The sequence below is a fragment of the Myxocyprinus asiaticus genome, chromosome 41, assembly GCF_019703515.2.
Source record: "Myxocyprinus asiaticus isolate MX2 ecotype Aquarium Trade chromosome 41, UBuf_Myxa_2, whole genome shotgun sequence".
In the NCBI taxonomy this organism is placed as follows: Eukaryota; Metazoa; Chordata; class Actinopteri; order Cypriniformes; family Catostomidae; genus Myxocyprinus; species Myxocyprinus asiaticus.
The window spans coordinates 33136535-33149008 of NC_059384.1; the positions used below are offsets into that span (position 1 = coordinate 33136535).

At 38.5% G+C, this 12474-nt stretch overlaps 1 protein-coding gene across 3 annotated transcripts in view; it reads right to left on the reverse strand.

Moving 5' to 3' along the window:
• Positions 1-12474, reverse strand: part of LOC127431852 (polypeptide N-acetylgalactosaminyltransferase 11-like) — a 49703-nt gene that overhangs the window by 16485 nt on the left and 20744 nt on the right. For 2 of the 3 annotated variants that reach the window (XM_051682461.1, XM_051682462.1), the window contains 6 exons: positions 11431-11554; positions 11037-11203; positions 8310-8435; positions 7461-7701; positions 2218-2335; positions 383-535 (listed from right to left, as the gene is read on the reverse strand). In XM_051682461.1, coding sequence (XP_051538421.1) covers positions 383-535; positions 2218-2335; positions 7461-7701; positions 8310-8435; positions 11037-11203; positions 11431-11554 — 929 coding nt within the window. The remainder of the gene's footprint in view (positions 1-382; positions 536-2217; positions 2336-7460; positions 7702-8309; positions 8436-11036; positions 11204-11430; positions 11555-12474) is intronic. The other variant, XM_051682463.1, reaches the window with a different exon arrangement.

Here is a 12474-nt window from a genome sequence, read left to right on the forward strand (position 1 = left end):
CTGTATTATTACACGGTGCTCTGGAATACTCTATTCAGATTGGTCAATGGCGCCATCTAGCGGTCTAATATGTCTGAGTAACAACCGCACATCCGGGGATTAAGACATAGCACACCGGTCATCCGGGTATTGCAGTCAAATGGTAATTTTCACAAAATAAACACCAACAGAACTTCAACGCAAGCTGGAGGTGCAAATCAGCTGTTCAGTGATTTATTTCTTCTCACATAATTACATCATTTCAATGCAAATTAATATTTTATGTCCATTTATTTGGTTGGTACCCGTGTAATAATCTGGCAGATAATGTACTTTATCCCTTACTTATTCAACCAGGTGCCTATCTGAACCCTCCTGCTGTCTTTCTGTTAATGATCCTCACCTTATACTCGTCCATCCAGACATGGGCCAGACGCAGTGAGTTGTGGGCCATTGTGTCTTGACCGCCAGGTGACCCATAGGGCCGGCGTTTACGGAAGATGTGTCCGACCCTGGAGCACGGCATTATCAGCAACTGGCCGCCACACATCCAGATCTGATGAGAAAAAAGACATTTCTTTATTTTTAAAACAATGTGTGACCATCCTCTTGCAAAGAGCAACACATTCACATGGCAGAAATTGAAAAATTTGAGAAATTGGTGTGTTTGTTTGTGTGTGTGTATGTGCGTGTGACAGAGAGAGAGAGAGAACTTGTAACACTCTTCACTCATGAAAACACATTGAAAACCAGCATTATTTACATAAAGGGTCTAGACAAAAAGTTTGACATTCCATAAATATAAACAAGTATTATAAAAACCTAAAAAAAAATTTAATATATTAATTTACTAAATGTTGAGGATAACCCTAAGGCATTTTGATCAAATATAAGATTAAGATTCGTTTTTAAGATTCGACACTGTTTTTATCTCTTAAACGGGTCAAAAATGACCCAAACATAACAGGAGGGTTAAGATGCAGAAGACTGCCCCATTCTCAAATCTCGTTCACTTTCACACATTCAAATTTGCCGCGATGGCAACACACGCAAGAACCAATGTGCGCAATTTCTTTTCCTCCACCTTTTTCACCTTGTGTGGGGTCAGGTTCGCATACTGCACTGCTCTTATGTACACCAAGAAGTTCTTGCGTGCGTGGCCGATTCGAATGGGTGAATCAGCACTTACATTTCAGTCTGTTGATCACGCACAGCACCATCAAATAGCTTCAGTAAACTTGAAATATAGTGCACAAGTGATTTGGACAACTTTAATGGTGCTTTTATGTACTTTTGGAGCTGAACAGTCACAATCATGATTGTCTCGCTTAATCTTGTGTTTCACGGATGAAAAAAGTCGTAATGGTTTGAAACGAGGAGAGTGAGTAAATGATGACAATTTTTTTTTTTTTTGGTGAGCTATTATATATTAACAGTGTTCGTGCAAGCACTATCATTTTTGTATTTATTCTATTTTTGGATGTTTCTATAAGTATATAAATGTAGTTAAAATGTTTTTACTCAGCGAGTAAACACGTTGACTACCACCCCTGGAGTCGTGAGTTCGAATCCAGGGCGTGCTGAGTGACTCCAGCCAGGTCTCCTAAGCAACCAAATTGGCCCGGTTGCTAGGGAGGGTAGAGTCACATGGGGTAACCTCCTTGTGGTCGCTATAATGTGGTTCTCGCTCTCGGTGGGGCGCATGGTGAGCTGGGCTTGGATGCCATGGAGAATAGCGTGAAGCCTCCGCACGCGCTATGTCTCCGCGGTAACGCTCTCAACAAGCCACGTGATAAGATGCGCGGATTGACGGTCTCAGACGCGGAGGCAACTGAGATTTGTCCTCCGCCATCTAGATTGAGGCGAGTCACTATGGACCATGAGGACTTAGAGCGCATTGGGAATTGGGCATTCCAAATTGGGGAGAAAAAGGGGAGAATACAAATAAATAATAAATAAAATGGTTTTGTTTATGTTACAGAAAATAGCATAACAATGTAGTAACAAAGTTATATTCAGATTATAATTTCATAATTAAGAGTTAACATTTTTATTATTCAGCAAAGTTGCAAGAATGCATTCAGTTTTCATAAAAAAATTTGGTGGCATGCAGCTGAAATGCAAAAAAAATTTGATAAGATTATAGGGTGGGGTTGCAAAAGTTTTTCCAGTTTCAAAGGTGGGCGTGACCAAAAGAAAATGAGAACTACTGTTCACGCTAAGCTACAGGACATTTACCCGAAAAGAGATTTCCAAGTTCTCTCCTCCCCAGATGTCCATGCCACGGTCGTACTGACCGAGCTCATAAAAGTAGTTCCTGTCCATGGCAAACAGCCCACCCGCCATAGTGGGAGATCTGCAGAGAAACATCATGAAGAGACACTTAATATCACTCCACAAAATCCTACACTTCAATTAATTACACCAATGGTTCTTATATCACGATCTGACCAGTTGTCTCAGTACACTAGAGTGAGCTTGCACTAGCAGACTCCCAATCCAAAATTTGGACACACTGGAATTGTCCCAATTTTGAGTTTCTCACGATCTTACAAAAACCTTTGATCTGAAGGTTTATGCTTAAATGCCTCAAATTATTTTTGTAGAGACATATAAATTGTGCCTACATATGAATTTCAATACAAAAATAGTGAAGGAAAAGCAGCCAACAAGTGTCCAGCATACATGGGAACTGCTTAAAAAACACCTCAGGATGCACCTCATGAAGTTGGTTGAGAGAATGAAGAGAGTGTGCAGAGCTGGAATGATGACTTCAAATACACTCAAATATAAGATAGTTTGGATTTGTTGAACATTTTTTGGTCACAGCATAATAACCATACTTCCAATTGTGTTATTCCAGTTTTAATGAATTTAATGACTATAATGTGGAAAACAGTCATAATGAAAAGTGAGAGGCTGTGTCTTTTGACGGGTAGTGTACACGCTCAATTTGTGTCAACAGAGTACATGTATAAATGAGGGGCACAAGTGCACAGAGTCACACGGACATCATGGAGTTCAGCACCAGTGCCAACCTAATGGGTTTTCAGGAATCCATCAAGGGAAATCGATTCCCAACGGGGCAGTCTATGACCCTGGGGTTAAAGTGTTAGCCCTCACCACCATCCAAAAGAGCCGCTTCAGGCACAGGACATGCAGCAGGAAGCAGCGGTGGGCACATGGTACAGTATCACTTTGGGGTGGGCCGTATGACCAAAATCATATGTCACGTTATGAGTTAACAGTCACACAGGGGTGGGTGATATACCTGTAGACACGATAAACCGGCAGAAATTTGACAACTGGTATACATTTTGGATAATCGACTCTTTTGCAAAATCGCCACTGCACGGCAAGAAATGTGCACAGCGTTCTATTCATGTTACACACACGTGATACACATTCCGTCAGAGAAATGGTGCTGGTTCCTCAAATCCAAAAAACAAAACAAAAAAAAGTGCATCCTCTGTGGTGTGGAATTGCTTTGGCTTTAGAAAAAGCGATACAGAGCAGAAAGCAGCGACTTGCAAGGTTTGCATATCGCTATGTACAGTATATTGCTATATCGTGTATATCGCAATATGTATATATTCATGTGTGTGGTGTGTGCATATCTATCAGTGATCAGGGCTTCATGTGACACAGACAGAATTGAAAAAACATGGACATGGTTTTTCAGGCACTGACAATTATTTGGCCCAAGCAAAATTTAGTGCCGCCGAAGCAAATTCAATGACCTTCATCTCTCGTTCTAAATATGTTTCTCATCTGACACGAGCAGCTGTGTTTCATGTGATTGTTGTGAAGTGCACGCAGTCCAGCAGGCCTCTTGTTTGTGCTCCAGAGACAGGAGAATGCAGAGCGGGATCACTTGTGCTACTCAGTCTGGTTCTCTCAATAACGTGGCACAAACCACAAAACTTATGTGACCCATTTGTATTCAATTGATTGTTTTTTTTTTTTTTACCTTAAAGTGCTATGGAGGAAGTCAAACATCTGAAACGGCTAGACATCCCGACATTCCAACCAACACTCATGAGGAAAACAGCTAAAACAAAGTGTGACACGCCAACAACTGTGTCATGCGAGTTCTACACATCATCGCCCTTAATAAAGTTCTGTTCAAATGATGTTATATATTAGGAAATAAACGGGCTATGTTTGCCTTCAGATATTTATATATTCTCTATAGAGATGACTTAAATCATTAAGAGCCTAATGAAGAGCCTAATGAAGTGTTTATTTGGGATATTTTTTACTTATGTATTATTTTCTTTGCTGCACTGCTTTGAGAAGATGTTGAGTTTCTTGAGGAAAGTTTATAACGATAATAATACTAGTCAACAACATCAGAATGACATATGGCATAATGTGAAATTTATCATTATGGTAAGGTTGATTTAAAACCAAATTGAATCATTTCGTTTTTTTTTTTTTACTTTGTCAAGTTCCAAAAAAAGAGAAAATGATATAAGAGGGAGTAGTTTTCAGTTGTAAAGTATTTAATTCACTGACTGCATTATTCAAAAATAGGCATAACAATATGGTTATTTAATATATAAACCAATTTTTTATTGATTTTTTAGAAAACTTTAACTGTAATGTGATGCATATCATTACCATGAAAATTACTCGTATCATGAAATAAGATTTTGGTATTTTTGCTGAAAATTTTACCTGGAAATAACAATAAATGTGGTAATGCCCATTTTTGGATAATCCAGTGAATTAAATACATTACAAATAAAAGGATCCATTTAACTATTTTCTCTTTTTCTTTGGAAGTTAATGGACAATTATTCCTTACAAATGAATGGTTTGTCTGGCATGAGTGCAGAAACAGCTTCACATTATGTAGCACTTGAGTTCAAAACAAAAAGACTCAAAGTAGTAAAAATGATATACTGTAAAACTGTATAATACTCTATATTCTGACTGGATGAGCCGCATTCAAAGCCATTGTAAAATAGCCGACATACACACAACTGTGACCACACACCAGTTCTACATTACATTAAATGACTTCTACATTAAAGGCTAACTTCTACTTAATGGCGAACGTGCTTCTTTTGGCTTGCCTAAAACTTATGATGAAATGTATTTTTTTTGTAAGGTCATATTTCTATATTTAATTCATTTATTTAAACACTATTTTGATGATAACATTTAAATAAACTGTTGAAATGGAGTTAAGAAAAAAAAAATCAGGTATCGGACTCGGTATTGGCGAGTACCAAAACAAAAGTATAGGTACTCGTTCTCAAAAAAATGGTATCGGGACATCCCTACTAAAATTCTTGACCTAGGAGAACTCAGCTAGTCGGAGAGCATTGATGATTGGTTAAAACAAATCATGGGTGTGGTCTGGATGTTCTTGGAAGTTTGAAAGTTTATTATTCACAATCTCATGTATGAGCTGAATTGACTGTAGGCTAGCTAGGTTTCCTTTCTTATTATTTGAACTCGTCCTTCCTTTTCGTAAAAAAAAAAAAAGAAGCAATAATCGAGGCTTCAGTGAGACACTTACAATGGAAATGAATGTGGCCAATTTTTAAAGGGTTTAAATACAGAAATGTGACGCTAATAATTTTATAAATGCACTTTAATTCCTCTGTTAAAACTTGTGGATTATTTGAGTTGTACAATTTATTAATTCGTCATTTTTACGGTCATGTTGGGTTTTTAGGTTTTAGGAGTTACTGTACATTGTCATGGCAATGATGTTGTAAAATTGGATATAACTTTACACAGAAAAGGTTAGAAAGCGATTTTATAACACAAAAATCATGCAACACGCATACTGTTTACATCTTGTGGCTATTCTTTTTAAACAGTATTTTAACATTTACAGATTGGCAACATTCACTTCCATTATAAGTGCCTCACTGGAACCCAGATTTTTGCTTCTTTTGTCTTTTTTTAGAGAGAAAAGGGGGACGAGTCGAAATACATTTTTGTGGTATTCAATAAGAATGTCACAAAATATCGATACATTGATTATTGATCGGCACGTTATTTTTACCATATATTTGTGAGACATGAAATTAAATTTGAAGCCTAATTTTTACGCTTTCCAATTCACTGTCAGTTAGCATTCCATTTAAAGTAGTCTGGCGTAATAGCTTTGGGAGACCACAAGGGGGTGATATAAAATTTACTGTACTTAATACTGAAGCCAGTCACACACTGGTTGAGAAGCGTTGCATTGTGGGTAGGACAAGGCACAGGTATCACACACAGGACGTGTCGATGCTGTGCAGGTGGCAGTCCACAGTTGTGAATCTAGTCACCATACACACAAAGGTTAAGAAGGTTTTTGTACTTCAAGAAAGAACAAAGTGATATTGATGAGTTTACAGATTAGTGTATGAAACTAGTGTAACTGCGCAAACTGAACGTTTAGAGATGGTGACGTTTATTATGCATTTCTTGGTATGTAGCCTTGAATACATTTCATTCAAGCTGTCAAAACACAATAATTTCGAATTTTGGACTGCCAGACGCGTCCGTCATGCAACCCCCTTTAAGTTTCCCTGCTGCTCACACTTTACTAAAGTTGTGTTGAGAAATATGTATAAAGAGACAAAAACTATTAGAGTTTTTAGCCCTATTTATATCTGAAAATATGCCAATATAGATTGATATAGATTCATCTGGAATTTTTTTTTATTATCGATGTGAAAAAGGCATAGATCACAAGCCTAGTAATCAACACTATGCCACAAATGCTGTCAATTGAGCTTAACCTGTATTGAACCTGAAATACTCCTTTGATGTCATAAATGGATAACGTAGAAGCAGTAGTTGATAACTTTTGAAAGTGGTTGTTCAGAAGTATACTTTTTTTATATGATGAAAACTAATTTTAAAACTACTACTTCCATTGTATAAATTGGGCTTAAGGCAGAAAGTTGCAACGGTGCTTGGCAACCGTCAACAGGATTCCCACCCTTTTCATTTTGATTCAGACTGATTCGCAAATGAATCATTAAGACCAACTTGTGAACCATTTCGACCAATTAACTGAAAGAACCTATTTAAAAGAAGATTTTGCTCACAAATCAGACATCACTATGGCTTGTGAGCAAGTTCTACTCTACATAAGCTCAACACAAGAGCAATATTTAGGTCATGAAACATTTTAGAGCAGAGCATAACTAGGAAATTTTATAATCACTATAGAAATTTCCATGACTTTTCCAGGCAATTTCCAGGTTTTCCAAACTCTGCATAAACAACTCAACTCTGTTTTGTGCTGTGCCCAACGATACATTAGTAGTAAGTTCTTCCTTACCTTGACTTGTTTTGGACATGTCCTGCTCTCTTTTCAGGTGCAAATAACATAACACAGTCCTGCACAAATATATGTACTGCGGTATAAACGGTATTGAAACATTTTTACCGTTGCGTGTTATACCGTCACTTTGGCCAGCCCTAGTATCACATGACATTAACACACAATGGCAGGCTAGTTGTACCTGATGGCTCCATCTGGGCTGTTGAGTTCGGACATGGGCACGGGGTCCCATTTAAAGTGCAAGCCCCAGTTGAATCCCCCCCGCACGATGGGAGAGGGGCTGTAGACCAGTGTGTCTGCACTGATGATGTCAATGACGGGACACACCACCGTTTTTCTGTTTTGTTTGATAGGTGTGAGCAGCGGCTGGAGCCACGCCTCATTCACCTCACAGTGACTGTCCAAAAACACCAACACCTCACCTGAAACACACATAAAGGGCAAGGCAAGAAAAGGGCAAAACGAGGATTACAAAACATAGCTACAGCTCTTAAGTCTGATTGGTTATGCAGCAGACTGCTTCAGCCATTACTATATTAACAAAATAGCATGGCTTCTCAAACAGCTTCAAAAATGTTTCATCCGATTAGATTTTAGAGCTGTAGCTATCCGTTTTACAATTAAGTGCCTTATTGCTTATATCAAACAGCTAAAATTTTCATTAAAGGTTACTTTGTGAAGCAAATTGGTTACAGGTCCACTACAGCATTCTGGGCTGTCTATTGACATCTGTGGTTAAAAAAATAAAAATCGCAAGTTACTTGCGGATGTACATTTCCAGACAAGGCAAGAATGTGATTTTGAACACAAATTTTTTCAGGATTGGCTCTATAATGGTATTTTGGTCATTTCAAATGAAAAATGAAACTAAAAATAATCTGTAGTACTTTTGACCTTCCATAGCATCCAAGACACAGTCCCTGACATGTAAACTAAGGATAACCAGTTGGTCTGTGAACCCATAGTAAGTGTACTGCAGTGGCTTTGGATAACAGCGTCTGGTAAATGACCATCTAGAATTATGTCACACCTGAAGCGTGAGATGCTCCGATCATTCTCCCGCGGATCAGACCCTCCCTCCTCTCATTACGAACCAGCTTCACCTTTTTCTGCAGGTGCTGCTGAATGTAAACATCCAGATCTTCCTTCAGATCATCTGTCAGTCACACAGAGCATCACATCACATCAGGATTACTAGTTTACACACAATGGTGTTCTAAACAGGGGCTCTATATGCATTCTTTGCTAGGCCAAGGCAGAATCTGCAGGCATTTTCTGCACTGATTTAATAGAGAAACTTTACAGAATGGGTTTCAATATGGCAAAATGTGTTAAACTGCGCTGAGAGTGCTCTTAGAATTCACAGGATTTCTAAAGGCAACATGAAAAGTATTCACAACTTCTGTAGTGTGTCGTATCAGGAAATATTGTAGGGCTATTTCTAGCTGATCCAACTCCAGCAATTTTTAACTGAGGAAATATTTTTAGAGCAAAGAAAACTAGAAAAATTAATATTCACAACAGAAATATAGATTTGATTAATTTCCAAGACCAGGCCTAGAAATCACAATCTTGAAATTCCCTGATTCTACACACATGGAAAAAAAGTATTTTTCTTTAGAATAACATGATGAATAGTCCTTTTTTCACACATCCCGGTCATCATTTCGAACTCCTATAGCTGTGTATCAGAACTTTCACCTGCATTCTGTCAATGGATGGTTGTCAGTTTAGTTCTATTTTGGTTGAACTTGACAATAAACCTCAATGTTTTAAAATGTTTATTTAGCTTGACACGGCATGTTACTATGTTTCTTGTCTTCAATTTTGATGTACAAAAGTATCTGATGTGGTAAATAGCGAGGAAAAATGAGGAGCCACACTGCTCATGTTAAAACATAGCAAATTCAATTCCGAAAAGAAAGCAAAGTTTACTGTTAACAGTGATTTTTGATGATGAATTGATGATGTGTTTGCAGCATGTTCACTTAACATTTGTATTTGAAATCTACTGCAGTTGCTGGTTTTTTTAAAGGGATAGTTCACCCAAAAATTAAAGTTCCCTCATCATTTACTCACCCTCTCTCCCAGATGTGTATGACTTTCTTTCTTCAGCAGAACACAAAGATGTTTTAGAAGAATATTTCAGCTCTGTAGGTCCATACAATGCAAGTGAATGGTGACCAAAATGTGAAAGCTCCAAAAAGCACATAAAGGGAGCATAAAAGTAATTCATTAGACTTAAATGGTTTAAATAGTCTTCTGAAGTGATACAATCAGTTTTGTGTGAGAACAGACCAAAATGTAACTCATTTTTCACGATAAATCTTGACATCAGCAGTCTCCTTGACTATCATGATTTCAAGCTCGATTACACTTCCTAGTGTCATCTAACGCTCTGCCCATGCGTCAAGTTCTAGGAAGTGTAATCGAGCTTGAAATCAAGATCGTGGCTAGAGACTGCAATGGCGGGATGTACAGTGAAAAATGTGTTACATTTTAGTCTGTTCTCACCCAAAATCGATTAGATTGCTTCAGAAGACATGGATTAAACCACTGGAGTTGTATGGATTACTTTTATGCTGATGGTGTTTTGGTCACCATTCAGTTGCATTGAATGGACCAACAGATCTGACAAATTCTTCTAAAAATCTTCATTTGTGCTCTCCAGAAGAAAGAAAGTCATACACATCCGGGATAATGATGAGAGAATTTTCATTTTTGGGTGAACTATCCCTTTAAGAGCATTCAACATGCAGTAAAGAGACTTACAACTTGAAGTAATAAGATTTATTACTTATTTATTAATATTGCATTCGTATCAGATGAGGACCCAGTCATATACATTTGTCAACGGCGAACACTTGCCGAAAAATTCCATTCAAATTGGGAGGGTAACATTTTTAAACTTCTTTTATTTCATCAATTTAAAGTTGGTCTTAAAACATACATGGGGATAATCTTAAATAGTAAGGTCATGAGAGCAATGCAAACATTAGGCTATCACTGTTTATTCTTGTACAATATTTTTGGTTGTACTTTATTTTACAGTATGTGTACTTTCAGTATATTTACAGTGTACATGTACTTAATATGGGTTAAGTTTAGGGTTAGGGTTAGTACCTAGTATATACTATAGTTGTTGTAATTATATAGTATGTAAATGTAGAACAGTACTGTAAAATAAAGTGCTACCATATTTTTAATAATGCATTTCTTTATAATAAAATGTTCTATTGTGTGTGTGTGTGTGTGGCATATGGCCCTGTCATGTCAGACTCTGAACTGCACTCTTCCTCCTCGAAACCACAAATACATGCAGTCAAAAATCCATTTGTCTCTGTTTTATCATTCCTGGGAAATCATTGGAAACTGAGGTAAGGTTGTTTATTTTGGATTAATCGTAAGTTAAAAGCAACAATAATTCCATCCTGTGATCCCTCCCATTGATAAAGGATGGACCAGAAGTTTCTTTACACAACAAACGTCCAACAGGGTGGACCGGAACTAGGCTGCATGTAAAATGTCTACTCTGTACAATAAGGTCACAGACATTTATTTGCAAAATGACTGGGGTCCATTTTAATTTCATGTTGTATTTAAGCATGGTTTTAGTTGTAAAAGCGATTTTTTTCTTTCAAATGGGACAATCACAAAAGTGCATGAGCTCATAGACCATTATCATAGACTAGATCTCGATTCAGCGGACCAGATTAGATGTCAAACGGGACACGTTTACAGAAGTAAAGCGGCTTGCCCAGTTCACTGTGGTCATCCACCAGTATGATCTCATGGAGCAGGTAGTTTGGTGTGCGATCCAACACGCTGTGAACAGTCCTCAGGAGGGCAGAGAACGCCTCATTGAAGAAACAGATGACTACGCTGGCCGTGGGCAAGGCCATGGGATAGCTCCTGTCTCTGCACCTGACGGGAAGACAGCTCATGAGTTGATTTACAGGAGTATTACACAAAACAAATTGTACCTTCACCTCCATTTAGACAACACAGCATGTTTTACACTAAACCGTTTGTGCACCTTGAGCTCATAAAATGTCCAATCCTTCAACTAAATGACACCTAAGTCATTCTTTAACTCTTTCACACTTAAATTTAACAGATTCAACACAGCTAGTGATTTGAGCAAGTCATACTTGTCATTCCTGGTGTCGGCGATGTCTCTGTGGTATCCGAGGCGGTTACTGATGAGCACGTTGAAGGCGTGTTTGTGATAGCCCATGTCTCGTACCTCTTGATCCTGCTTGTTAAAAATCATTCCTGCAATCAGACAAAAAAAGCAACTGGTAAATGGATGAAGAAAAGCAATTGCTAAATGCTTTTTAAAATGCAATTTAAAAGGTGCATTTAAAAAGGATTTATTAATGGACTGTTTTATTGCTAAATAAACTCAGCAAAAAAGAAATGTCCTGCTTTTATTTTCAGCAAACTTAACATGTGTAAATATTTGTATGAACATAAAAAAATTCAACAACTAAGAAATAAACTGAACAAGTTTCACAGACATGTGACTAACAGAAATGGAATAATGTGCCTGAATAAAGGGGGGGTCAAAATCAAAAGTAACAGTCAGTATCTGGTGTGGCCACCAGCTGCATTAAGTACTGCAGTGCATCTCCTCCTCATGGACTGCACCAGATTTGCCAGTTCTTGCTGTGAGATGTTCCCCACTCTTCCACCAAGGCACTTGCAAGTTCCCGGACATTTCTGGGGGGGAATGGCCCTAGCCCTCACCATCCGATCCAACAGGTCCCAGACGTGCTCAATGGGATTGAGATCTGGGCTCTTCGCTGGCCACGGCAGAACACTGACATTCCTGTCTTGCAGGAAATCACGCACAGAACGTGCAGTATGGCTGGTGGCATTATCATGCTGGAGGGTCATGTCAGAATGAGCTGCAGGAAGGGTACCACATGAGGGAGGAGGATGTCTTCCCTGTAATGCACAGCGTTGAGATTGCCTGCAACGACACACAGCCCCAGACCATGACGGACCCTCCACCTCCAAATCGATCCCGCTCCAGAGTACAGGCCTCGGTGTAACGCTCATTCCTTCAACGATAAACGTGAGTCCGACCATCACCCCTGGTGAGACAAAACCGCGACTCATCAGTGAAGAGCACTTTATGCCAGTCCTGTCTTTTCCAGCGAAGGTGGGTTTGTGCCCATAGGTGACGTTGT